Below are 27,327 nucleotides of genomic sequence, written 5' to 3' on the forward strand. Positions count from 1 at the left end.
TGGACCTCTCCCTCCTGTCAGCTTCTAAGCTGCTGTCTATTCCACATCTTTAAAAAGGAAAATAGACTTCCGTCCAGGGCCGGGGCGGTGGCTAGTGGCACAGCGCTTCCTAGCATGGGTGAGGCACCACATAAAAAAATAAATGAAATAAAGGTATTGTGTCCATCTACAAAAAAAATAAATAAATAAAAGACTTCCCTCCACCCCATCCATTCCTCTGCCTTCTTTTAATCTCAAGAAATCAAATTTCAAGAAAAACTGTCAGCATGCCATGTCCACACTATCCAAACCTCACTTCTTGGTCAGGTTTTGTCCTCACATGGCCTTGAGATGGCCCCAGCCAAGGATGCCCAAGCTTCTTACTGCTAAGCCCAACGGACCAGGCAGCCCTCATCCACCTTGCCCTCACGACCATGTGTGAGACGGTGTCCATCTCTTCCTTCTCAAAACACTCTCCCCTCCCCAGGCAGGTTTCTGGCTCCCTTTCCCCTTCCCTTTTTTTCTCAGGCTTCTCTTTGGAGATGGGCCATGCGGCCAATGTCCATGTCCCCCACAGTGCCCTTCTGACTCTACATACCACCCTAAAGGCTTCTCTTGCCATATTCATACTGAGGAATTCCAATCTATTTCTCCAGTATTTCAGAGTTTTAGACAATCTATTTTCCACTCAACAGGCCCAGAAATGACTTCATCAGCACTCCACCACAAAATCCACTTTCCCTACAGGGTTTCCTAGTGCAGCTGGAGCCTCACTGTCCACCAAGTGCCCCAGAAAGAAACCTCAGTTATTCCCAACTCCTTCTCTCACTCCCTTCCACATCTAAGAAAGGTCTGACAAATCTACTTTCCAAACACTTCTAAAATCTGCTCACTTCTCTCCATCCCAAGAATGAGTCCCAGTCTAAGTCATCATCAGCTTTTTTCTTCACTTCAAAAGCTTCCTGCAAACCCTCCACACTAACATGCCTCACCACAATTCTTCTTCTATCTTGTAGCCAGAAGTATCTTTCTAACATGTAAAGTGAGGGTCCCTCTTTTGATTAAACCCTTCAGTGCTTCCTTAAGTTCTTACAGTAAGGTCTAAGCACCATCCTGGACACACAGTTGTGTCCACACTTACTTGTTCACTAAATAAACTACGTCTAAACATTACTGAACATGCTTATAAGCAGGGTGACCACATATTGCAATCTATCTAAGGCCAGTCCCAGTTGGGGCCTATTGTCTTGGTGCAATTCACAGCACCTTCTTTTATCCTCAAAAGCATTTCATTTGGACTAAAAAAATTCTATTGACTACCTGAACACCTCCATGTTCCAGTCACTTACCACCTCACCTTCAATTACCAACTCCAGACTCACGGAACCACCTTCAACTCCAACAACATGTCACACCTGTCCCTCTAGAGGCACCTCCCTTTCCTCAATTGCCTACAAACTCCACTCGTCTTCCAGGTTCTAGGTTTGATTTCATGTGTTAGGAAGCATCTTCCAACTGCTAACATCTGCTGTCCCTCCAGTGGATAGCCTTAGAACACTACACTGTACTGTGACTCTTATTTACATTTTTAAATTGTCTAACTTTAAGTCCCGTTTCTACCTTGTTCCACATAGTACCTGACACTCTAGCCACACAAGTATTTGTTAAATGAATGAATTATTACTCCATTTGTCACACAGCACAAAGTCTACTACCTAACAAGTGCTTAGAGGGTTCACTAATTAAAAATCACTGCCGTTGACAAACTTACCTAATTTTTAATTAGTTCAGTTTTTAAAATACAGAAAGTATAGTTTTCTCGAGATGAAAAATTTATCTAGTTCAAGTTTACTAGCCCACTTAACAGAACCAGCATCCAGCACTTTAACAGGCAATCATAAAACTCTTAAATTTATACGTTGTATTTTGCAAAATGCTAATGCCTATCCCATACATTTCTTAACTATACTGTTTCTCAATCTTTTCCATGGTTTGAGGGAAATTTCTCCCCATATCCTTGGTTTTCTGCTTAAAGCCATCTGAATCAATTTTTAAATTCCACATTCCTCTGGAAGGCTGTGTGGGTGCTCAGGCTGATGATGTGATACAAGATGGAGGCCTTGGAGGCCCCTATGCACTCAGTTTATCTATCCACCTGGAACAGACTGCTGTTAGGCACTGCACCAAGTGGGAGAGAAGCATCCTTCCCTCAGAAACCCTCATTTTATTAAGAAGAGACAGCCAATCAACACCCAGGGTCATCCCAGGTTGTGAGAAGTGCATTTAAGGTGATGTGACACAGGAGGCCTCATTCAGGCAGAGGCCTATGGAAGGGTGAGAGCTAGCCAAGTGGAGAACAGGGACAGGAGGAAGTGAGGCTGAATATGGCAGAAGGAAGCCCAAGTGCAAAAGCCCAGATAAGGGCTGTGCATGGCCTGATGGGAAAACAACTCGGAAGCCAAACAACTCAAACTCGAGTTGACAAAAGGGGTTGCTAAATTAACATCTTATTTTTAGCAGGGCTTCCTGCTTTATTCTATACAAGTACACTAGTGTTCAGAGAAAGGGGGGCATGATTTGCATATCCCATGAGTAAAATTTACTGAAAAGCAACTTTTAGGACTTAAGTACTACTAAAAGCAGATGAGAAGATATTTAATGTGTGATGTTGAATTCCAGTCCTCCCTCCTGAGCCCACGGTAGAAATGACTAATCTCAGCCCATTTTAGTCCTTCTCAGCAATGCCATCTCTGCCCCCAAAGCTCAATAATCAAAATGGATAAAATATAATTTTTTTTTCAATTAGAAAATTCTTTAAGATTCTCTATAAAATTGAGATATTCAAGTTTTCCCACAGTTCTTAAATTAGGAAAACTTTAGCCTGATAATTTTTCATGGTCCTTCATTTGTAAGTATTACACACTCTCCTGAGTTTCATCAAACCTGAAAGTATAATTATTAAGAAGAACCTTTCCTCAATGACTCAGGTCATGGTCATACCCATAAATTGGGGGGGGGGGGGTAAAGTAAAAGACAATGAAGAGTCACTCTAGGCCTTTGCCTTTATATAGGACAAATGACAGGGTTATATTAGATGATCTTCAAGTCCCTTTGAATTGATTTAAAGTATTTAAGAATGCAACTTAAGTGAAATGTATAGATCTTTACAATGAAGCTACTCAAAATGACACTTCTGCTTAAGGTCATGTAGCTGGAATACCCATGCAGCTGAGTTAAATGAGGAGTACCAATCCGTTTTAAATGATTCTTTAAAAAAAAAAAAATTGGGGGCTGGGGATGTGGCTCAAGCGGTAGCGCGCTCGCCTGGCATGCGTGCGGCCCGGGTTCGATTTTCAGCACCACATACCAACAAAGATGTTGTGTCCGCCGAGAACTAAAAAATAAATATTAAAAATCTCTCTCTCCTCTCTCACTCTCTCTTTAAAAAAAAAAAAAAAATTGTGTGTGTGTGTGCACGCGTGTGTGTGCACACACGTGTGTGTGCACGCGTGTATTTTTAGTTGTATATGGACTCAATCCTTTATTTATTTTTATGTGGTGCTAGGATCGAACCCATGCCTCACACTTGCGAGGCAAGTGCTCTACCGCTGAGAGCCACAACCCCAGGCCCTTAAATGATTCTTGGACTAAGGCCAGTCTTCTTAACTAGGACTGATTTTTTTACCAGCACTTCTCCTTGAGTCAATTTCTCTTCTAGATCAACATAGCTAACACAAAACTCACCACATAACTACAAGTGGTTTTTGTTGCATTACAACTGTAAGGTTAGGGAAACCAAAAAGTAAGACTGCCAAAGAGAATTAAGTTAGAAAATCCACAATTTGAAGGGCTAGCTTAAAATTTATTATACAAAAAATGGAAAATTGAATTAGATTTGGTCAAAGGAATATCTAAATGAGTGAGGGTTCATTATATGCAAAGACAGAGAAATCAGAAGACCCTTGTGTGTGGGCACTTCCTAGACACCTACACAACAGGACATATACTATGACCAAATTCTGCCAAAGTCTCTTTTTCTTGTCCAGTTGATCCTTCCTGCAAACAAACACACCTTACAAAGGAGGGAAAACCAAGTAGACAAGGAAAGGTGAAGAGGCACTAGGCATCTCTGGGTGTGAGGCACTCCACATGTCCTTACTTAAATTCTGAACAACCCTAAGGAGGTGGTGGTACTCAGTTTCACAGGAGAAATATCAGCTCACACAAACTGCACACAACACCCCTATCTGGAGGCAGAAGACCATCAGATGCAAGGAATGGAAAGTGATCCTGTTTGTGCCACTTCTCCTGCAATGCCTGTGACTACAGAACCCTACCGCCACCCTGCTCCACTATCCTCCTACGTGAACCTTTCCTCTTGTCCAAGTCCAAGCAATTGTGCACTGCTACAGGAGGCTCTCGATAACTCAGTTGACAAGTCATACACCAAAAGCTACTAATGACTCATTACGCTGGGATCAAGTTCAAATTCATTTCCTTGGCATTTAAGATTCCTCATGGTCTAACCCCACCCTAAAAATCTAGTCCAAACTCCACTTCACAATGCTAAGTCTCCTAGATCATTCTTGCCCACTAAAACACACTAGATGAACACTCCAGTGAACTCACAACATTCAGGCCCCTTCCTCCCTTTCCTGCCCTCCCCCACATTTCATTGAGGTTTCCATCCCTGTGAATCAGGAAGGCAACCCCAAGTCCAGCTGCAGGGAGAGATGTACACCTGATTAGCCCAGGGACAGTTCTCAGGAGCAGGGGCAGGATGAGGTTTGGATATTAGGTATCCCTTAAAAGCTCACGTGTGGAACAATGCAAGAAGGTTTAGAGAAGTGATTGGTCATGACAGCCTTAAACCAATCAGTGAATTAATCCTGATGGGATTAACTGAGTGGCAGCTGAAGGTGGGGATGGTGTGACTAGAGGAGGTAGGTTGTTGGGAATGTGCCTTTTGAGTGTATATTTGGTATCTGGTGAGTGGAATCTCTCTCCACTTCTTGATCATAATGTGAATCACTTCCCTCCCTGACACTCTTCTACCATGTTGTTCTGCCTCACCTCCAGCCCTGAGGAATGGAGTCAGCCATCTAGGGACTGAGACCTCTGAAACCATAAGCCCCCACATAAACTATTCCTCCACTAAAATTGTTCTGGTCAGTCTTTTAGTCACAGCAGTGAAAAAGCCTTAGATGATTTGTTACATTCCTTGTTTGGGCACTATTCTGCCCATACAAGTTTAGCATCCCTAGAGCTAATGTAACTGGCTCTGGCATAATTACAGATGAGGATCCACAGCTAAATGATCTATCTGCTCGGAAGCAGTGACACTGGAATGGCAGCACAGGACTGTGGTGGGAAAGCCTAGCTTTCTCCAGTATACCACAATGGCTCCCAGCTCTTAAAATCACTTCCTGAACACGTGCCACTTCACAGGTGTATGAAGACCCGCAAGAGTAGTCACTGTCCCAAGGGTAATAAGAAAGGAATGTTTACAGTATCATGCACAAAAAAGACCAGGCTCTGGGGGAAGACGACCTCTCCATAGGTATGGAGGAGGTCCTGCCCAGGATGGGCACAAGCAGAGAGCCCTCCAGCCGTCCTGATGGGAATCTTGAATTTGGTTTAGCATGGTGTTGTAGAGTTGCATTTCTTGTTTGTTTGTTTCTGCTTTGGTTTCCACCCACTGTCTTAACACAAATCCCAAGGACTTAAAAAACAGAGATTACGTTTGTTTTTATTTTATTTCTTTTTATACCTGATAGTAAACCTAGTTATTTTAGTGAAAATTATAAATACTGAACATAGGCTAAATTGAAGTACCCAGAAAGATTATATTCTGACACCAGCAGCAGAGTATTTTTTTTTTCCCAAAAAATTAGCTCGCCCTTCACTTGTCAGGTGGAAGGCAGGAGAGCCCCCAGGCAGAGAACTGTTGGGGGGGGGGGCACACAGGTCAGCTCCTCTAAATGTAAAGCACTATGGACCACTGCTTCTTTTATAAAATAGAAAAATGATACCACCATACTATTTTAGTAAACTATATTGTTTTTTAAAAGTAATCTTCTAAACTCTATTTTCACCAAAAATGTGCATTCTGACCATTTTATAAATCATAACTTAGCACAAGGATGGTGATATATTAAAGGAAGTGGATTGAGTTACAATGAGAAAAAAAATACTGAATTCAACATCTGCCATCAGTTCTTTACAAAGCTAAACTACGTTAGAGTTATATTCTAACCTAAGAAAACCCAGATAGTCACAATCACAAAAATATGACTCATTAACAGGAGAGCAGTACACAGCCTTATCCCACATTAGCAGCTTACCAGATTCACCACCACCCTCTGCTCTATATGAAGCATGGAGCAGCCTGGATTCAGCACCATAGGCTGATAAACAAGGTAATGTGATCCCACCAAGCGAAGCACAAACTTACCAAGAACCAGTTGGTAAACCTGTTTATGCCAGGTGTGCTTAATTTTGTAGCTATGCAACTGAATATTGCATTAGCTAATGAAATGAGAGTGAAAGAGTAATTGTAGGAAATCTAAATAGAATGTTTTGAGAAAGCTTGGTAAAGTTAAAAAATAAATAAATCGCTAAAAAGCTTACTGTCAAAGTTAGTTGTGACAAGTTAAAATAAAAGGGAAATAATTATTAAGAATCTAGGATTCTGCTCCTGTAGACTGTAGTCTCAGGTGGCGGCCAAGACCGCAGCTGAGGGTTGGCCGCCACTATTGCCTCCACTACCACCACAAGGGATCAGGAGCCACGGCAAGATGTAGGTGTTTGGTTACAGATCCCTGATCTGAAATGGGGACAACCCCTATGGGGACAAGCTGGTCGGATACATCACAAACTATACCAGTCGCTTCTGGCAGGGTAGCACCGACCACTGCGGGGTCCCGGCAAGCCATGACTCTTGTTGAAGATCTCGGGGGTTGTGTATGGGATGTTGCTTACACACTGCCAGTAGGAAAAGAAGAAGAAATAAAAGCATACCTTATTTCGGAGAAAAAAAGCCAAAGAAACGTAACAGTCATTTTTTATCCAAAAGATCCCACAACAAAACCATTCCTAATTATCTTGATCCTGCCCCCCTGGAAGACACTGCTGAACAGATTTTTAATGCAGCTGGGCCAAGTGGAAGAAATACAGAGTATCTTTGTGAGCTTGCAAATTCTATTTGAAGACTTATACCAGAAGATGCACATGAGCATCTTTTCTCCTTGGAAAAATTAGTAAAGGAACATTTAGAAGAAAAACAGAACCTCGGTTGCATAAAAAGATCTAATCATTAACTTATTCAAATAGAACATTTAATTTTCAAAGAATAAGTTCAGCACACAATGGCAATATTTTGGTTACTTGAAGATCTTATTGTTTTTAATGTTATAGCCAGGATATCATCTAAATGCATAATTTAATTGCAAGTATCTTGAAACATATATTAGGAAGACTGAAATACAGAGAAAGAAAAATTCAAGTTTTAATAATATAATGATTTCCTAACTATATGATATTGAACACTTGGTTATCACAAGTGAGTTCTTTAGAAATATACAAAGTACTCGCTTCAGCAGTACATACACTAAAATTGGAACAATACAGAGAAGATTAGCATGGCCCCTGCAAAAGAATAACAGGCAAATTTGTGAAGCATTCCATATTTTTAAAGAAGCAAAATATAGAAAAATACAAAGACTTGGTTCGGTTCTTGTTTGTATCAGAGTAAAAATAATCTTGTTTCATTTCATAATACTGATTTGAGGTTATAGAGAATTAAGCCAAAAATCTAATATATTATAAGATTAAAAAAAAACCACTAGGATTCTATACTCACAATGATTAAAAAAAAAAACAAACTAGGATTCTATACCCACAATGATTTGAAACTCTTCCAATTCTTTCTTTAAAAGAAACTAAAAATGGGAAGAGTAGGCAAGGCACTGAATACGGATTCCAGAGACAGATTCCTTTATTCGAAGACATGGCTTTCTACCTAAGGACTGGTGGACTAATGCATGTTTATGTATTTGTATTTCCTCTTGCATCTTCCTTTTCACCAACTCTGCAACCCACCACAGGTGCCATCTGGAGGAGAGTGGCCAGGCCCATTGTCCACTTACAACATAATAAACACACATAATCCGGCTCCTCCAACTCGCCACAACTCCCTCCGTTGGCACCACCAAGCCACAGGGAAGAAGTTGTAAGAGGGTCTTGTCCCCTGAGGATTGCTAAATGCAAGTCCCTATTTTTGGAAATATGTATTAAAATATTTACCACAAATTGTCTAAACTTTGTTTCAAAATAATGAGGGAAGAGAAAGATACAGGGGTTTAGAGGGAATGGAATGAGCCAGGAGTTGATGGTTGTTGAGGCAGCTAAAGGGTCCAGGAGATTCATGGTACTGCTCTACTTCTGCCTGTCTGAAATTTTTATAAATAGCTAAAATAAAAATACTGAATTATGCCAAACTGTGATAGATGATATCTTAAGAATTCACAGACCGTTCTACCTAAGGACTGGTAGATCAATGCATGTTTATGTATTTATATTTCCTCTTCAACCTTCCTTTTAAAATACAAACAATATAAAATTCCACTATCATTTTATACTTAAAAAAACAAAACAAACAAACAACTCACTGAAAGGATCCAGGGAAGAAGAATCCTAAGCCAGGACCATCCTAGGCTATTCTCCTAAGCCCATGGGAACGCTGTGACCCAGCTCTCATTATTCCAGCTCTTCTTGGGCTGCTCCACTCAAGGCTGGGAAGCTTCGGAAAATTTATACCTTAGCCAATCCCAAAAAACCAAATGCCGAATGTTTTCTCTGATATAAGGAGGTTGATTCATAGTGGAGTAGGGAGGGGGAGCATGGGAGGAATAGACAAACTCTAGATAGGGCAGAGGGGTGGGAGGGGAGGGAGGGGGCATGGGGGTTAGAAATGTTAGTGGAATGTGATGGACATTTTTATCCAAAGCGCATGTATGAAGACACGAATTGGTGTGAACATACTTTGTATACAACCAGAGATGTGAAAAATCTGTGCTCTATATGTGTAATATGAATTGAAATGCATTCCGCTGTAATAAGAAACTAGCAGGCAGTGGTCCTCCTCAGGAGAGGGATGCCATAGTTCTGACTGATGACAGGTATTTTGACCTCTGCCTGAAGTCTGGCAGTCTGAAACAGCACTCCTGTCTGGTGGACCCTGGGAAACTTAACAGGATGACAACAACACCTAGAGGGGCAAAGGGTCTGATGGCCATGTGCTTACTTTCAGCAAGTCCAGGAGGCAAGATCTGAAATTTTCCATTAGAGAGAATCTTAAATTAAGTAATATAGGTGTGTGTGTGTGTGTGTGTGTGTGTGTGTGTGTGTGTGTTTGGGGAGGGTCTCCTTAAACTTTTTTTTTTCCAACTGATTTGACTTAAGATTCTCCTAATGTGTAAAAGGTTAATCTATCAATCCCTTTAAAACTCTCTCACTGACTGAATTAAGTGGAGCACAGGATTTTCCCAGGGTGGTTTTAATTAGATACAATCAATTAAATTTTAAGAAGGAAAAACATAAGATCTAAATCCAACATCAAAGTAAACAGAGCATTAACTCCCTGGAGTTAGTTCTGGCAAACTGGGGGAAGGGAGGAAGGGAGGGAAGGAAAGAAGGAGGCAGGCCTGTGGGTGTGGTGGAAACCCTCCAGGGTTCACACTGCTACATCAGTTCCAAGGCTCCCACCACTGCCTACTGGCCAGCCACCTCCCCAAGCCCAGCTTCCTCTCCAGACATGGCACCTGCTCATTCCTTAGGCCCACACCTTCCTTCAGGTCTCTACCTGCCACCTTCCCTTTAGGGATCCTTGGCCACGACTACCCTCCTGCCCACACACCCCACCTTACTGACCCTGTGGTTGGCCACCCACCTGCACTGGAACACAGCTCATGAGCACAGACTTTTGTCTGAGGGCAGAGCTTTTAACATGGCTTTCTTCAGTGCTGTATTTTTAACATTTCAACAGTTTCTGGCCCAAAGCAGATGTTCAACAAATTTACTGAAAGAAAAAAACAGCATGATGATCTACTACCAAGGGGACCCATGAGATTTGCTCTCTGTTAACTCAGTATACGGCTCAGCTCAGCTAAACACATATAGGTATTATAGAGTTTCTAATAATGCCAGTGTATGTTTCAATCTCACTCATACTCTTGTCCTCTAGGCTTCTAAGGACTTGCCTTGTTTTTATCTTGATTTGATGTGTGAGAGTAATTTACCAGAATTAACAAAACACTGAGGCAAGAGCAAAGGGATCAAACACAAACAGCCAGACACCAAGATGTGGGTAACTGAGTTAAATTTCAGGCAAATAAGGAAAAGCAAGAAGAAACATTCTCACCTTTACAAGAGTAACTTGAAATCATAAAAACTGGTTTCACTCCCCAATCTGAGGTGTAACAGATCCTAGTTTATATTTTATTTTTATAATAATATGAAAATCACCACCCAACCATAGCAACTATTCCTTGCTACAAAGCCAGACACTCTGATAAGTCTATCATGTAAAATGTTACTTAATTCTTAAAATAAATTTGGCAGAGATAATACTTTTAAAATGTTACTTCTTCATCCTTAGCTCCTTTATTTTTAATCCCACCTCTCCACCCCAAACCAGCAAAGCCCACAGCCTTGAGAGAAGGGTGTGACGAGGAAGAAGCCACAGTCCTGACTTGGGTTTCCAAAGCCTACGACAGAAAGATCTCTAGGTCCAGAAATACTGAAAAGAAATACTGAGAGAAATACTGCAAAAGAGGCAGAACACAGGCATGTCTTACCCACCCCACCTGTGTCCCAGCCCCCAAAGCCTGGAAAGGCAGTGAGGAAAAGAGAGCATGGCTGATACCGTCTGTATGTATTTTAACCACAGAACTGCAAATACGAAGAGGCTGCAGTCTGTAAGAATGTTGGCTCATCCCTGAAATCTCACCAGCTGGAAATCCCTACTCCAGTGTAAGCTCTGGGGACCACAAACTAGGGACAGTACAGAAAATGTGCCAGGCATTTTAAGGAAACTGCTTACCTGGAGCAGACCCATTTCAACCATGCCAAGACCCTGTCCTGAGCCACAAGGGATACAGAATGAAGTGGGGCACAGAAACACTATTTACCTAGCACACGCTGCTCCCTAGTTCTAAAGTGGCTTAGTGTGATGAGTCCTTGATAAAATTTTAGAGCAGGACCAAGGTGAATGGACAATTCTGTCTTCTCTGAAAAGGAACTTGTATCCTGCAAGGCCAGTCATTATAATGAAGAACACCCAGGAAATATCACAGTCCTCACTCTCTCACCCACCACAGTACAGAAATGATCCTCTCCTAAGTCTGGACTAACGCAGTATGTTTAACTGGAACTTTAATTTTACATGTGATTTTCAAGCTACGGCCTCTACTGATGTAAGTTCATTCTGCTTTCATGTTCCCAAAGGCAGCGAATGGGGGAATAGAGGGTCTAATGTCTAATTGCTGTGCCATCACTGTGCACAGCATGAACTTCTCCTGCCGCAACTGCAACTCCCAAGGGAAGATCTCAAACTTCCCCACCAGACAACAACTCCTTGAAGCAGGAAAATGCACATGCATTTTCATTTTTAATATAAATTTTGGAGAGACCACTGAATGAAAAAACAACCTGCTTTTGGTTTTTAGTAGCAATGTGGCATGCTTAACATGTCCTGTAACTATCCCTTGAAATTCACGTACCTTTCTAATGTTAACCACAGACTGTGAAAATGAAACATATTCCACCTATATGGAATATGATGTTTATAAGTCCAATAATGGAACACGTGTCACCAAGAACTCTGCAATCATCTTCTGTACTTTCTTATTTAGACATGTTAGTTCTCATTGATATTACAGAGTTAAGTTACAGCAAGTGTTTCTCAATCATAAAGCTACTTTCTAGAATACGAACACACACACACACACACACACACACACACACCCCTTTGTGCATATGAGTCCTAGATGGATCAAATTAAGATTTATCTAATTTAGGGAACACACCTATTTTTTCCTCTGACTTTTGACATATTTGTCTTTTTACTTCCTTAAGATTTCTAAATGGGCAAAAAGGAAAGCTGAAGCTGCTGACATTCAAATCACCAAAATTAGGTACAGGTATATACCACACTAGTAAAACAAAAATCTAGAAATCATAAATTATCTGAATTATAAATTAAACAGGATTCACTTATATAGTAATGCCCTGACTTAAAAATCATCCTCATTATATAACCACTTCAGAACCACAATACAAAGCAAATTAATTTGGACTGATTAATGTGACCTACAATGATACCAATAGATAGATAGATAGATAGATAGCAGGCAGGCATGTTTTCTGGCCAACTTAAAAAGCAACAGGGAAGGACTGGGGTTGAAGCTCAGTGATAAGTACCTGCCTAGCATGTGTGAGGGCCTGGGTTCGATCTTCAACACCACATAACAATAAATAAGTAAAATAAAGGTACTGAGTCTACCTACAACTTAAAAAAAAAAATCAAAAAGCAACAGGACAATGATATCACCCGCCACAGCAACATTACTGCTAAAATGATCTGAGCCTCTAACTATGTTGAAACATTCTGCACACACAGGTTGAGCATCCCTTATCCAAAATGCTTGGAACCAGAAATGTTTGGACTTTAGATTTTTAAAAGTTTAAAGTATCTGTATGTACATAATGAGATATCTTGGGGACAGGATCCAAATCTGAAATATAAAATTCACTTATTTTTCACCTACATCTTATATACACAGTCTGAAGGTAATTTTATACAATATTTTAAGTCATTTTGTGCATGGAACAAAGTTTCATGGTGTGGAATTTTCCATTTGTGGTATCATATCACCACTTCAAAAAGTTTCATTCTGAAACATTTCAGATTTTAGATTTTTGGATTAGGTACATATGTTCAATCTGTAATACAAATGACCAATTAACAGAATGCTTAAAAATTACCAAACACACCAGAGTAGACCAGAAATCAAACTGCCTTTATTTGAAAATACTTATCAATCATTTGAGTTCAGAAGAACTCAAGACACAGCCTGATGGGCTGGGGGTATAGCTCAGTGGTGGTGTTGCAGGGATAAAGATAGCAGAAAACGGTTTTAGCCAGGTTCAAGGGGCAGAGTTTTTGCTATAATCATCAATCAATCCTCTGAACCCCGAGTTCAGGGAGTTTCAGAGTTTTATACCCAGCATGAAAGGGGAGGGGCTCAGAAGTTCACAGTCTGCAGAAGTTCACATAAAAGCAGGTTTTTCTTTCACTGTTTTGGGCAAGTTAACCCTTCAAGGACAACACCTTAGAAGAGGAGAGCTGCCAGCTGTTACCATGGAGCTCAATTGGTAACTTCTCTTAAAAATGTGGAGGTCTCTGTGAAGCCCAGCTCAAAGCCAGAGGCCTTGTTTGCACATTTCTACAAACTACTATACTGGATACATGTTTATGAGAAACTAGTAAGGGGATGTCTAGCACCTGGAGTGCTGATTTCTTCCTGGCCAGTGGCCAAGAAAAACAGAGCAACACGAAAATAGGAAGTTTATCTACATTGAACTCTTTTGCAGAGACTCTTTTGCTGAAAGTCCAAAAATCAGTCATGGTAAAGATTTCTGGAGAAGCCCAGTTAAGACTTTTCTGTGGAGAAAGGGGATGCCACTTCAGTGGAGCATTTGTCTGCACGTGTGAGGCACTGGGTTTGATCCTCAACACCACATAAAAATAAACAAATAAAATAAAGGTACTATAACTTAAAAAAAAAAAAAAGCCTGTTAATGCAGCCTACCCAACCACAGTCTCAGATTTAAGGACCAACCTTAAAAGTTCTTTTTGCACTCTCCACAGCAGTAGTCCTCAAAGTGTGATCCTGAGACCAGCAACCTAGCATCACTTGGGAAATGGAAGAGAGGCATGTTTGAAGTTCTACCTCTGACCCCTGGTCAGCAACTCTGGGGGGAGTCAGTAATGCATGATTTACCAAGCTCCCAAATGGGGTGACTCTTGCACAGCCCCACCATTAATGCCTACAACTCAGGAAATACTATCATTACTTGGAAAATACTGATGCACTTTAATGAGAACCCAATTTCTCTCTGAGGAAAGCTTATTACCTTGCTATAATCTTTCTGTATAGCAGAGATGCCTTTTAAGTGAGGGAAGTTTGGGGGAAATGTTACAATTGCTTTTTAGAAAATACTGCCAGTCTCCACTGTGCAAGCTACAGAAAAGGCATGGGAGGCTCTGACTCCTCACAGGGAATGGGTTTTCTTCTTTACTTTTTGTTTGTTTATTGCAGTACTGGGGATACATGTCCAGGACTTTTTATTTTGAGACAGGGTCTCAGTTGTCCAGGCTGGCCTGGAACTTGTGATCTTCCTGCCTCAGTCTTCAGAGTAGCCGGGATTAAAAGGCTGAGAACTTCACTTTGGGACATCATAGACAGTAGTAAATATAAAAATTTCCAATAATATTTAAAATTGTTTTATCTCCAATACTTTCTTGGTTCTAAATGATTACATAATCAATCTAATATAACTACCAGTCTCTACTGATCTTCTTGGTGGTGACAAAGACATTGAATTAACTTTACTTACTTGTAATGGTAATCACACAACAAAGTACATCTGTAATCATCAGATTGTTAATGCATCAATAAACACCTGCAGAAGTTTAACACTGACCTCTCCACTCTGAAATCTGAGTACTAAATGATCTTTGAAAGGTGGAGGGAGGACAGAGTGCTAGACACCACTGCTGAGCCACAAGGGACTGGCCATTCTGCCTCCTCTAAGCTCCACAGGAGAAAGACACACAGAGGCGGGTGTGATTACAATGCATTCTTTAATTTTTTTTTTTAAGTTGTAGTTGGACACAGTACCTTTATTTTATTTATTTATTTTTGTGTGGTGCTGAGGATCAAAACCCAGAGCCTCGTACATGCTAGGTGAGCCCTCTACTGCTGAGCCACAACCCCAGCCCCGATTACAATGCATTTTAAGGCAGCCGTTTTTTTTTGTTGTTGTTTTGTTTTGTTTTGTTTTTAAGAGAGAGGAATAGAGAGATATATATATATAGAGAGAGAATATTTTAATATTTATTTTTTAGTTTTCGGCGGACACAACATCTTTGTATGTGGTGCTGAGAATCGAACCCGGGCCGCACGCATACCAGGTGAGCGTGCTACCGCTTGAGCCACATCCCCGCCCAAGGCAGCCGTTTTTAAGAACTTTAGGTTTGGTGCTGGTTGCGGTGTAGGCTTTCAGTCTTGTGTTTGTATGTGTTGTCTGCTCTGCCTTGTTCTTGTTGTGGTTTTTTGTTTTGTTTGGGTGGTGCTGGGGATCAAATCCAGGGTCCTGAGCATGCTAGCACATCCTCTAACCCCAGCTATTCCAAGTTTCCAGTTATTCTTAAAAGGTAAAAAAAAAAAGTAAGATACTTACTTTTGTAATTTATTTGCAAAATAGTATTTGTAATCCTGAATGCAAGAGCTTTTTTTCTATTCAAGAGCCACTTATTATTCATAAATATTAATTAAGTACTTTTTTCATCTCAGTATACTTTTAAACAAATCAACAGAAGGTAGATAAAGCTGGAAATGTGCTTTAGATGTCTGGTTAAAAACAAGTTTTTAGGGCTGGGGTTATGGCTCAGCAGTAGAGCAATCGCCTAGCATGTATAAGGCCCTGGGTTTGATCATCAGCATCACATAAAAATAAATAAAGGTAATGTGTCCAACTACAACTAAAAAAAATAAATATTAAAAAAAAACCCACAAGTTTTTAAGTTAAAAACCATGAGCTTGCTTTTTCCTTTTTACAAAAGCAAGGGAAGTTCATTGCTCAAAAATTTTGAGACTACAAAAGAAGCTAAAAGATGAAAACTTGGCCCTAAGTGCTGCCACCATGAGACACACAACTCCTCTTAAGAATCAGGTCATAATACTATAGGACTTGATATAAAAATACTAAAAAATAGCTTAGAAAAATTGAGTCATACTAAAACCTTAAATACTGTAGTTACAATGCCTAAAAATAAAAAGGGGCAAAACCCAGCATGTTTTGTCAAAAGAAATGAGAGATAGTCAAAAGAAAAAGAGAAAGAAATAAAATCGGAAAACTGAGGAATGCCACAGTGTATCATTTTGACAGCTTGACTGAAGTTTCTCCACCTTCAGAGACCAGATTCAGGAGTCAGGTGCCCCTACCTACTCCTTCCCGTTCCTGCTACCAGGATGCTCTAGGTTGGCCACTGTTCCAGCAGGCTCTGCATGCTAATACCCGAGCCACTGCTAGACTGAAACACCAGAAGCATTGAGTAACTAGTAAGAGCCCTCGCCTTGTCAGAACAAAAGAAAAGGCTCTGGAGAGGTCCTAAAGGTAGCCAAAGCACAAACCCAGGGAGGATACTTGCTAAGGCAGGACTTCACCCTGGACTTGTCTAGAGACCTGAGCTGGCACTCTAGGACTGTATGTAGGCAGGGAGGTAAGCTGGGACTGCAAAAAGACCCCAAGGTAAGGATGAAGGAGAAAAGCCAGTGTGCACAGTGGGCAGCAAGGAAATGACTTGCCACTGGTACAGAGCCAGGGGACTCCTCCTGAGTTCCCGAGGCCCACATTTATGCTACTCAGTATGTTTGGAAAACCATTAAGAAAGTGACCCCAAAGATGTAGTGCTCCTGAGGAGTGGTATAAGCAAATACAAATTCTTCCTAAGAATACAACTTCATTCTAGCTATCAGAATTTACTCAGATGAAGTTCTGAGGAAAAAATAAACTAAAATCACAAAATACAGAAGAAAACAAGGTACCATGAATGCAAATAAGGAGAAACATGCTGAGTCAGAATTCTGATACAAGAATCAACAGACACCAAACTATGAAAATACAAAACTACGAAAATGTGAGCAGAAAATCAGAGACTATGAAGAACCACCAAGCAGATTTGAAAAACAAACATAATTTCTAAAAATAGAATATGACTGAAAAAAAAATTAAAGATGGATAAAAGAACAGATTAGGCCTGACTGAAGAATAGTGAACTGTAGGTAAGGGCCAAAGAAGTCATCCAGAATGCAGCACAAAGAAAAACAGGACAGTGAGATGGGAGGCTGCATGTCCTTTGGGCCTTTTCATTTCAATTAAGAGTTCCAGAAAGAGAGAATGGAGAAAAGGCAATTTTCATAAAATGATGGTTGAGAATTTCTAAAACTGCATCCAAAAACAGTTGCCATTAACCACCTATAACTATTTTAATTAAAATGAACTCAGTTCCTCAGTTGCACTAACCACATTTCCAGTTCATGTTACTGACATGGGCAGGTGACTTCCACAGGGCTGCACACAGATGGCACATCTCAGTGCAGAGAGTTCTACTGAAAGCTCTACTGTTGTACCATGGAAGCACCCATTCTCAGACCCAACACACCCAGCAAACCCTAAGCTGCATAAATCAATGCACACAGAGACACACCACAGTGAAGCTGCAGAACGCTAAAGACACAGAGAAGGTCTCAGAAACTGGCTTTCAAAGGAACAATTAGACAGCTGGCTTCTCACCAGTAAACACAAAAGACAGAAGAAACTAGAAGGAACAGCTTCCCTGGGCTGAGAGAAAACACTGCAGCCTAAAGCCTACATCTAGTAAACGGTCTTTGATGACTAAAGCAAAGTACATTTTCAAATATGGCAGATTCACCAGTAACAAAATGAAAATTTCAGTTTAGTTTAGGAAATAGAAAAAATAGCCAAAGACAAGACTGAAATATCAGAAAATAGCATGCAAAGACATAGTACAATGGGATTAAGTCTAAATAAGCAATAACTGAATAAAAAAGAGATGGGGGTGAAGGGCACAGCTTCCAAAAAGTTCAGGATTAACTGATTCTCAGAAATCTAAACACTTCAGTAAACATGAATACAGACAGACAATAATCTTTAGTCACAGAGACATATTGGACAAAAGGTAAAATTCAGCCACAACATTTTATATATCAAGAAAACATTTACCAAACATTTACCAAATATTAATGGGCTGGGGTTGTGGCTCAGTGGTAGACCTCTTGCCCCACATGCATGGGGCACTAGGTTCGATCCTTAGCACCACATAAATAAATAAAGGTACTGTGTTCATCTATAATTTAAAAAATTTTTTAAAAAATCACATTAACTTATTGGACAAAAGGAAAATTCCCTATAGGTTTTTATACATCAGTTCTTACCAAAAGAACTCTAATGAAATCACGTTAACAAGACAAAGCTGTCTTTAAGAAAAATATGCATCACTAGAAATAAAGCGGGTCACTTCACAATAAAAACTTGAATTTATCTGGTAAATAATACTAATACTAAATTTAGAGAAATGGTTTAAAACCTACATCTCCATCCAGTAGAAAAAAAGATCAAGTAGAGAAAATAGATTAATAGGAAAAAATGGGAAGAGCACCTAATAAGTTCAGTCTACTGGAAATATACTGACTGCATACACATGATTTGAGAATACACATATTCTTTCCATGCATATGAAGAACATTTATGAAAACTGTTTGCTAGGTATAAGGTCAGCCTCAACAAAACTCAAAATATGGTAGTGCTTATTAATCAGATTCCCTGGTCACAATGCAATCAAGTCAGAAATCTCAACAAAAACACAAAAAACTGGGGCTAGGGATGTGGCTCAATGGTAGAGCGCTTGCCCAGCACCACATTAAAAAAATAATAATAATCAAACAGAATAAAGGTATTATGTCCATGTACAACTAAAAAATAAATAAAAAGACAAAAAAAAAACTCTAAACTTATGAAAACTAAGCACACTCCTGACACTCAGGAGTTAAAAACCACCTTCTTAAATTCTCAGAAGTGTGAGGCTAGTTTCAAACACCCTGAAACATAATTTCTCATGTAATCATTAGTAAGGCTAAATTATTTATATTTTAAAAACATTGCACTGCAGGTGAATTTTGCATTGGGCATGTATACTTAAAAAATTTTTCACTGAAACACACAATTAAAAGAACCAAAACCTACAGCTGGAGATTAAAGTTCTTTTATCTTTAGTTTAGTCATTATCTCACTGGAATCTCTTTTTGCTCTTTCAAACAGGTCCCTGAGGACACAAAGGAGAGCAAACACAGTCCCAGCCTCCTGGGGCTGAATGCATCCGGAAGAAGGCAGACAGTAGTCATAGAAACAAATATAACTACCAGCCTGGCCAGATGACCCAGTAATAGGGGTGGGGACATCAGGAAAGACTTTCCCAAGGAAGTGGTGCCTTGGGCTAATGTGTAAGAAGGGGTACCTAGAAGACAGCAGAAAACAGCAGTTCAGACCAGAAAGGAAGTGTGCATGCAAAGCTACAGTTACGAGGGGGCATTCAAAGGAAAAGTGTACTTTATATGCTTAATATAAAAATGGTGCAGTTAAAAAGTGCATGCTTTCTGAAGTGGGGAACCTCGAACTGAAATCAAATTCCATGCATAGATGAGTTTGTCAGGATGAGCCCAACTATTAAGTATAACTTTAATATATAGCTCTAATTTTTAAAAAATTATGTCTTCTATTCATTCTTTATTAAGAAACAATTTCATTGTCTCAGAATTTTTCTCTATACAAATTTTTCTCTATATAAATGCTAAACATTCTATTTAAGACATTTTTTAAAATTATTGTTAAACTGGGCAGGGTGCCTATAATTCCAGCTACTGCTGGCAGCTATGTGGTAGTTTGTGTCTGCATACGTGTAACTTACTTAGTGGAGCTAATCTTTTTCTTCAAATGGCAATGATTTGCCACTCTATAAACATGAAATGAGCACCAGGTGGAACAGTGATAAGAAAAGTCAAGGCACTAACAGTCAAAGACCATTCTCAAAGACCATTCTCAGCATTTTAGCAAGTCTCTTCTAAATAAATTAATTAATTAAAAATTTTAGAAAGTGTTGGGGATGTAGCTCAGTGGTACAGTGCTTGCCGAGCATTTGCTAGGCCCTAGGTTCAATTCCTAGCACACTGAAGAAAAAAAAAAAACTGTTACACAAAACTGTATAGTAAGCATTTTCCATGCTACTTGTAAAAAAAAAATATATATAAATATATATATATATATATATATATATATATATATATATATATATGGAAAAAACCCTTAAACTTCCCTTATAAAGAGCCTTCTATTCTTTTCTTCAAATAAAGAGGTTTCTGCTTGGGAGAAACTACAACATATGCTTTCAAAACTGTTCTCACACATATGCACCAAAGGAATTCACTCATTTCCTACCAGAATTTCAAGGTTCCACACACCCTTTTTTTTTTTTAAATATTTATTTTTTAGTTTTCAGCAGACACATCTTTGTTTGTATGTGGTGCTGAGGATCGAACCCGGGCCGCATGCATGCCAGGCCAGCACATTACCGCTTGAGCCACATTCCCAGCCCCTCCAGACACCCTTAATTCAACCAGGGCTGTAAGAAGTACATGTGTAACTTTAGTTAGTGGAGCTGGAAAGGCATTTTCTTAAAAAAGAAAAAAAAAAGAAAAGAAAGAAAGAAAAAGAAAAAGAAAAAGGCATCAGGAACTTCAAGAATCTGGTTAGAAGGGCTGGGGTTGTGGCTCAGTGGTAGAGTACTTGCTCACTCAGCATGCGCAAGGCACTGGGTTTGATCCTTGGCACCATATAAATAAAATAAAGGTATAAAAAAATGTTGTATCCAAAAAAATCTGATTAGAATGATTACTTTTAAAAGTGACTCTGTAAGCACAAAGGACCTAAATTAGTTACCAAAGGTTAACTGTGACGTGGAAATGACAGCTAAGTTACACAGATATGGATAACTGCCACTATTTTCCTTAAGTCCCTTTTGATATATGTAGAAAATGAATTCTTTCTCAACTTGGTTTTTTTAAAAACAAAACTTAAATTTACCCAAATGCACCATAGGACTGTGTCAAAATATAAACTTTAGGGGCTTGCAACAGAGGACAAGACTAAAACATTCTTATCAGCCTTTCACTGTATTTGCTAAATGAGGCAAGACTGGACTTCAGAGTGGTGTATGCATTTAAACCCAATTCAGCATTCTACAAGGAAAGATCAGAAACAAAAAAACAGATAATCCCTTTAAAATGTGCAGTTACTGATTACCTGTCTTCAACAGTGAAGAATGCCCAATTCTAATTCTTTTTTAAGAAACTTTATTTTATTTATTTAAATTTTCTCTTAGTTGTAGTCGGACCCAACACCTTTATTTTATTTGTTTATTTTTATGTGGTGCTGAGGATCGAACACAGCGCCTCCCGCATGCTAGGTGAGCGCTCTAGGGCTGAGCCACAACCCCAGCATCCAATTCGAATTCTTTTAAAAGAAAATTTCTTCATTTTTCTATTGTGAATATACAAAGAATTTTTAAAACCCATGATTGAAGATAATTGCACCTTTCAAACAACATGTAAGAATTTTTAAAAAAAAATGAACTGAAGTCATTCTCTGGTAAATTCAAAGCGAAACCCAATATGACCTCAAATATTCAGATACTGAATATATATCTCATCACTTCTTAATACTTATAGCAAGAGCCTAAGTGACGTTTGAGCCTGAAATTTTTATTACAAGTTAGTGGTCATTGGTTACTAAGAATATTCCAAATAAGGAACAGGAAGGAATAGAAATCAAACTACTCAGATGTGGGGAAGGACAAGGGTGTGCTTATAGAGGGTCTGGGGAACCTGGCAGTGACACCTTTACTCTCTGGGAACAATTCAAAAATTAAACAGCCTGGTGAGGTGGTGCACACCTTAATCCCAGCTACTCCGGAGGGTGAGGCAGGAGGATCACAAGTTGGAGGCCAGCCTCAGCAACTTTGCAAGGCCCTGTCTCAAAATAAAAAATAAGGGATGGGGATGTGGCTCAGAGGTAAAGCATACCTGGGTTCACTCCCCAGTAGAGAAACAAAGAACAGAGAGAACTTTTGATTTGACAGAGAATCACCAGACAGTAGGGAAACCAAACCAAACCAAACCCAAATTTGAGGAAGTGTCCTCTTGATAAATGCTTCACTGCTGGTCTTTTTCTTCAAATAGCAATGGTTTGTCGCTCTGTAAACAGGGAAACTGAGCACCAGGTAGAACTGTGATTAGAAAGTTGAGATCCTAACAGAAGTCTGGAATTTGCCTTCAGAGTAAGTAGCACAGATAACAAAAGTAGGAAGAACTCAGAAATGCTGTGAGGCTTGTGCTTAGTGAGGACATATTCATTTCAAGTTGGGTACAAGGACCAGTGTCCTTTTTAATTTGATGAAAAAACTAAGCTCAGACTTCACCATCAAATAAAACTCACTTAGCACCTGCAGTGGCTAAGCTGTATCCTACCTAAAGCACACACTGGTGCCTCAGAAGAGGCAGGTGGGAAACAGCACAAACCAGACCTCTGTGTCACAACCCACTCTTAAGGTTGCAAGACAACCGTGAAATAGGATGTGTAAGTGGCAATTTCTGGAGCATGTGGCAACAAACCTCAAAATCAAAATTCCCTTTGAAACCTTTGGCTTGCCTTAATTTTCCTTATTAAAAAGGTCGACACAAAATCATTATGTTTAAAAGTTGGCAAGTTCTATCAATCTAATAAAACCCAGGAACGCCACACTCGAAATATATTAACGAGGTAATTATTCCAGCGACAGAAGCAACAGGTTCCGGAGGGAGAGCCCTCCTTTCTATACAGCTGCCCTCGCGGACCAGACCCACACCTTGGCACCAACTCCAGGCTCCGCAGTCACCGACAATTCCTGTCTCCATCAAACGCCCTCCGACCACACACACCCGGACCTCACCCGCCCAAAAGTCGCTTCGATGTTTCAAAAACAAACATGGAAAAGGGTGCTCACGTTTATAACAGTGGCCTCCCAGAGACGACGTGCCCAGCCCGCACCGCAGGCCGGCCGCAGCCCGGGACGCGCCGCCTACCCGGACCCCGTCCGCGGCTGGGGCAGGAAAACGGCCCCGGGAGCGGCGCCGGGGAAGGCGGCGGCGCGGGGGGAAGGCGGCCCGGCGGCCCGGGAGCACGGCGGCCCGGGCGCCCGCTTCCACACGCAGTCACAGAACGAGCAGCACAACTCCCGGCCGCGCGGGAGCCAAGTCCCCCGCGTAACTCGGGCCTGGGCCCTTCTTCGAGCGGGCACCTAACCGAAAGCACAGTCATTTCCCTCTCGGTACCGATTCGCGCTGGCAGTGCCATTCAAACCGAAAAGGCAGCAAAACAGAAAGCGCGGGGGCGCGGGGGGCCGGCCGCGCGGGCCGGGCTCCGGGGCGGCGGCGGGCGACTCCCGGACGCTCCGGGGCTGCGGGAACTTTCCGCCCCGCTCCCGCCGCCGCCCGCGCCCAGGCGCAAACTTTGAGGTGGCGTCGCGCTCCGCGCCGCCGGGGGTCCAGACCAGCCCCGCCGCCCCCCGCCTCACCGCGCCGCCACGCCGGAGGGGGCTGGCTGGGCCGCGGGCCGGCCTTGGGTCCCGCCGAGCGCCCTCCCGGCCTCCTCGGGCCGCCGCCGCCCGCGCCCCCGACCCTCCCCGCGCCGCCGTGGGCCGAGCGGCCGGCCGGGCCTGCTCCGCGCGCCCCTCACCTTGGTGGCCATGGCGGGCGGGTCCCCCGGCCCGGGACGGCCGGCTCGTCTCCCGCGCCGCGGCGGGTCGGCCCAAGCCGGGAGGGCGCGCGAGGACGGTGGCGACGGCGACGGCTGGGCCCCGGCGCGGCGGCGGCTCCGCCTCGGCCCCGAGTGTCGGCGCTCAGGCCCGCGGCTGGGCGCTCGGAGACTCCAGCCGCCGCCCGCCCCTGCAGTTCCTGAAAGTCCCCGGCTGCGCGGCCCCCGCCCCCGCCGGCCGAGCCTCCCATTTACCGCGGCGTGCGCGGCGCGGCCGGCGGAAGCGCGCCCGGGGCCCTCGGCCGCCGCCCGGCCTCCCCGCCCGCCGCCGCCCCCGCGCCGGCCTTCGCCCTGGCGCGTTCCATGCGGGGCGGCCGCGTCCCGAGAGCCGGCGGGGTCGGGCCCAGCGCGGGTCGCGCCCGCATGGCCGCGCCGGCGGAGCGCCTGCCGAGGGCCGGGCCGGCCGCGCGAAGCTCGCGTGCGGGGTGCGGGAGGCGGGCAGGGGCGGCGGAGCCTCAGCTGGCCCCGGCAGGCGGGGGCGCGCCCGGGATCCTCGCCGGTCGGGGTCGCCGCGGGGCGGCGTGTGCGGAGGCGAGGAGCCGGCGACGGCCGACCGGCCTGCAGCACTCCCGGGCCGAGCCGGCGGGACCTCAGTCCCCGAGACCCAGGGACCTCTGGCGCCCTTGACGGAGTCCAAACGCTGAGGTCCCCTAGGTGGGGACGACGGGTTCCCCCAAGAGCAAAGAGAGCTCCGGAGGTGTCAGAGTGGTTTTCCAGAGTTGGATTATATGGGGCTTATGAAACAAATGACATGGACCAGCACGATTTTCACTCAAGTACAGAGACAGGACTGGAAAGTGTACTTCAGCTTGTATAATAGCCCAGCTCATTTTGTTTTTAAAGAGCCAATAATCAAATAAATCACCTGTGTTCCTAGGAAAATGGTGTTTAGGGTTAATGTCAAAGGTTGTGTCTTCTCAAGAACATATTTGACCTTCAGAGTTTGCTAGTTAGTCAATAACAGGTGTTTAAGTGGTGCTTCAGGGTTGGCTACGAATATTGGAATTAACTGTCGAGCTCATTGTCAAAGCTATAGCTAGGGAAATATTCATAAATAGCCGTCTAAGTATAAGAAAAGGAAAGTAGGCGACCAATATTCATTAACAGCCTATTTGCTATATACTATGTTCTTATATCCTTCTATCTCATTCGATCCTTTGAAAACATTACTAGTGTCTGTTGTTTACAAATATGAACAAAACTCACCTAAATAACCTACCTGATTTGGTAACACTTTTAAAATGAAAAAAAGACCATAAACTTGGACCAAGCTACTCTACTTCTAAGAATTTATATTCCTGTTGGATTTGTACAAGTGAGCAAAGATGCTCATCAAAGCATTGTTCTGTAATAATTCCAAACAGTAAACAACCTGTATGCTTGTTAGTAGGACTGTTTCAATAAATAAGATAGATACCCCAATACAAATGAAATTCTTGGAAGTTAGTAGGAGAATGGTAATACAGTCAGCCCACTTTGTAGGTTCCCCACCCTCAGACTCAGCCACCCTTAGATGGAAAATAAGTCAAAAAGAAAAATTGTGTCTGTACTGAACATGTAGGCCTTTCGGCAGGGGGTGGAAATGTAGTGACAATGCATTATTAAAATACAGGAAACAAAAGTTTTCTTATATTCTAGATTCCTTTCATGTAACTTATCATTGAAGTGCATGTTTATCTTTTTTATATACTTTCTAATTATTGGTTGACATCTGTTTGTCTTGGATGTAATTACCAAATACACAGAATTTCAAACTGTCAACTCCACATTTATAGATGTAGCTAGCAATGAGGCTGCACAAAGTCAGAGATGACTTTCCATGTCTGTGAAATAAGCCAGAACTCACTTCCCTTATCACCGTCTACACAACATGTCGTTTTCAAAGTAACAACACTCTAGGTGAGAAATGTAAAGGTCAAGAGAGGCACTGTTAAAAACCAGACAAGAATACCCCTGTCCTGAACTGTACTAAGAACCACACCCACACTAGACTGCATAGAAAAATTGTGACATTCCTTCATCTCATCAGGTCCAGCTGCCCAGTGGAATGAGGCTTCTCCCAGAAGACTTCAGGCTCATGATCACGGAGAGCCCTGGGCAAAGGGCCAGGTTGTTGGTTTTGTCTTGGGCTTTCCTCCATTCTGTATTCCTCCTCCAGTGAGCTTCTCCTTACTGGCCCTTGGTGAGCCTGCCCTCAGGACCTGAAGGACCAGGCACCAGGGCTCCAGCAGGCTAAGCTCAGGAGTGACCTCTGTAGCAGGAGCTTTTGCTCCTGTTAGTGAGAACACAATTCAGTAAGAAATTGGATTTGTATTTACAGACAACTTTTGGTTATTACTAGATTGCACTTTTCAAAATAAAGAACCAGAGCCAGAGCAACATAGCTGCCCAAAGAAACAGAAGTCTGAAGATTCCTGGAAGCCATGCTAGAGACATGAGTGGTGACAAGGACAGAATGGCCATTAATTCTTGCCCTGAGTCTGATGGTCAGGTGTTGTGCTGTACACTTGCAAAGTTAAGCACTTCTGTTTTATTTTATTATTTTAAATATGGAACACTTCCCAAATTTGGATGTCATGTTTGCACAAGGGCCAAGCGAATCTTCTCTGTATGGTTCCAGTTTTAGTACATGTGATACTGAAGTGAGCACGCACTTCTGTTGAACAGCAGAAGTTAACGACAATTTCACTATTGTCACTCAGAAATTCTTTAGCTCTGAACTCATATTTTCACATTGAAGTGATAGTTTTTAAAATATGAATTATAGCTTAAGATATAACTTTGGGGATTCAACAAAACATAAATACTACCATTTACTAAATCAAATACCATGTCATTTGCCTTCTCTCATTTTCCCTCCTTTCTTCCTCAGGTACTGTCTTTCACATCAACAGATCTGGACTCCTTGACAAGCCATGTGACTGCAGGTTCAGGACTAACTGCAGTCTTCTGAACTGCAAAATGGGCTGATGATAGTGCATGCCTCATGGACTTGTTGTTTGGGTAAAAAAAGATAATTCAAAGGAGTTAGCATGATGTTTTGCATATAGCAAACAGCAAATATTAGCTATCATTATTCTTATTTCCTTATCTATCCAAAATTAGTTTCTACTTATATTCCTATAGCTTAGAGTCCCACTAAGTGCTAGATCAACTAATGTGAAACCAATGTGGGAATATTAATATGAGACTCTGAAGTCTAATGTGAAATAAGATGGAAAGTGTGAGGTCTCCCTTTGTACATGCTGGAAGGCTGGGGAGTAGGACAGTGCAGACCCTCAGAGGGCCTGGGTCCAGCCTGAAGGCTTCTGTCTCTTCCCACCTCTGTGCTACAAGTTCACTGAGGTTAAAGTGAGTCTCAGGGTGACCCTGAAAATTAACCACAGAAAGGGGAGTGGCAGTTGCTGTTCCAGTCTGGTTTGATGTATTCCGGCCTCACAATGCAAAGGTGCTATTTCAGGTGTTGGAGATGAAAGTCTCTGTTCACCTTAGGATTTACAATGTGTAGAGGGTGGGGAAGCACAAGAAACCATAAACAGATGTCTGATGTATCAGGTCTTTCAATAAGGTGCTCTGAAG

General features: G+C 42.0%; 1 protein-coding gene, 2 non-coding genes and 1 pseudogene across 3 annotated transcripts in view; 2 read left to right on the forward strand and 2 right to left on the reverse strand.

Annotated features, from left to right (window-relative positions):
* Snx9 (sorting nexin 9) overlaps positions 1-24,476 on the reverse strand; it is a 103,238-nt gene extending 78,762 nt beyond the window's left edge. Inside the window, exon 1 of the mRNA XM_078018832.1 lies at positions 23,671-24,476. Within this exon, the coding sequence (XP_077874958.1) occupies positions 23,671-23,682 (12 nt within the window). The 5' untranslated portion in view covers positions 23,683-24,476. The remainder of the gene's footprint in view (positions 1-23,670) is intronic.
* On the forward strand, positions 6,777-7,298 carry LOC101955174 (glutathione-specific gamma-glutamylcyclotransferase 2 pseudogene; annotated as a pseudogene).
* On the forward strand, positions 7,565-7,671 carry LOC120889408 (U6 spliceosomal RNA). Its single transcript, XR_005733304.1, has one exon. It is a non-coding gene; the product is annotated as a U6 spliceosomal RNA (small nuclear RNA).
* Positions 24,477-26,291: 1,815 nt separating the features above from the next.
* On the reverse strand, positions 26,292-26,398 carry LOC120889430 (U6 spliceosomal RNA). Its single transcript, XR_005733320.2, has one exon. It is a non-coding gene; the product is annotated as a U6 spliceosomal RNA (small nuclear RNA).
* Between the last annotated feature and the right edge of the window lie 929 nt (positions 26,399-27,327).

This window comes from Ictidomys tridecemlineatus, chromosome 8 (assembly GCF_052094955.1).
Source record: "Ictidomys tridecemlineatus isolate mIctTri1 chromosome 8, mIctTri1.hap1, whole genome shotgun sequence".
Lineage (NCBI taxonomy): Eukaryota > Metazoa > Chordata > Mammalia > Rodentia > Sciuridae > Ictidomys > Ictidomys tridecemlineatus.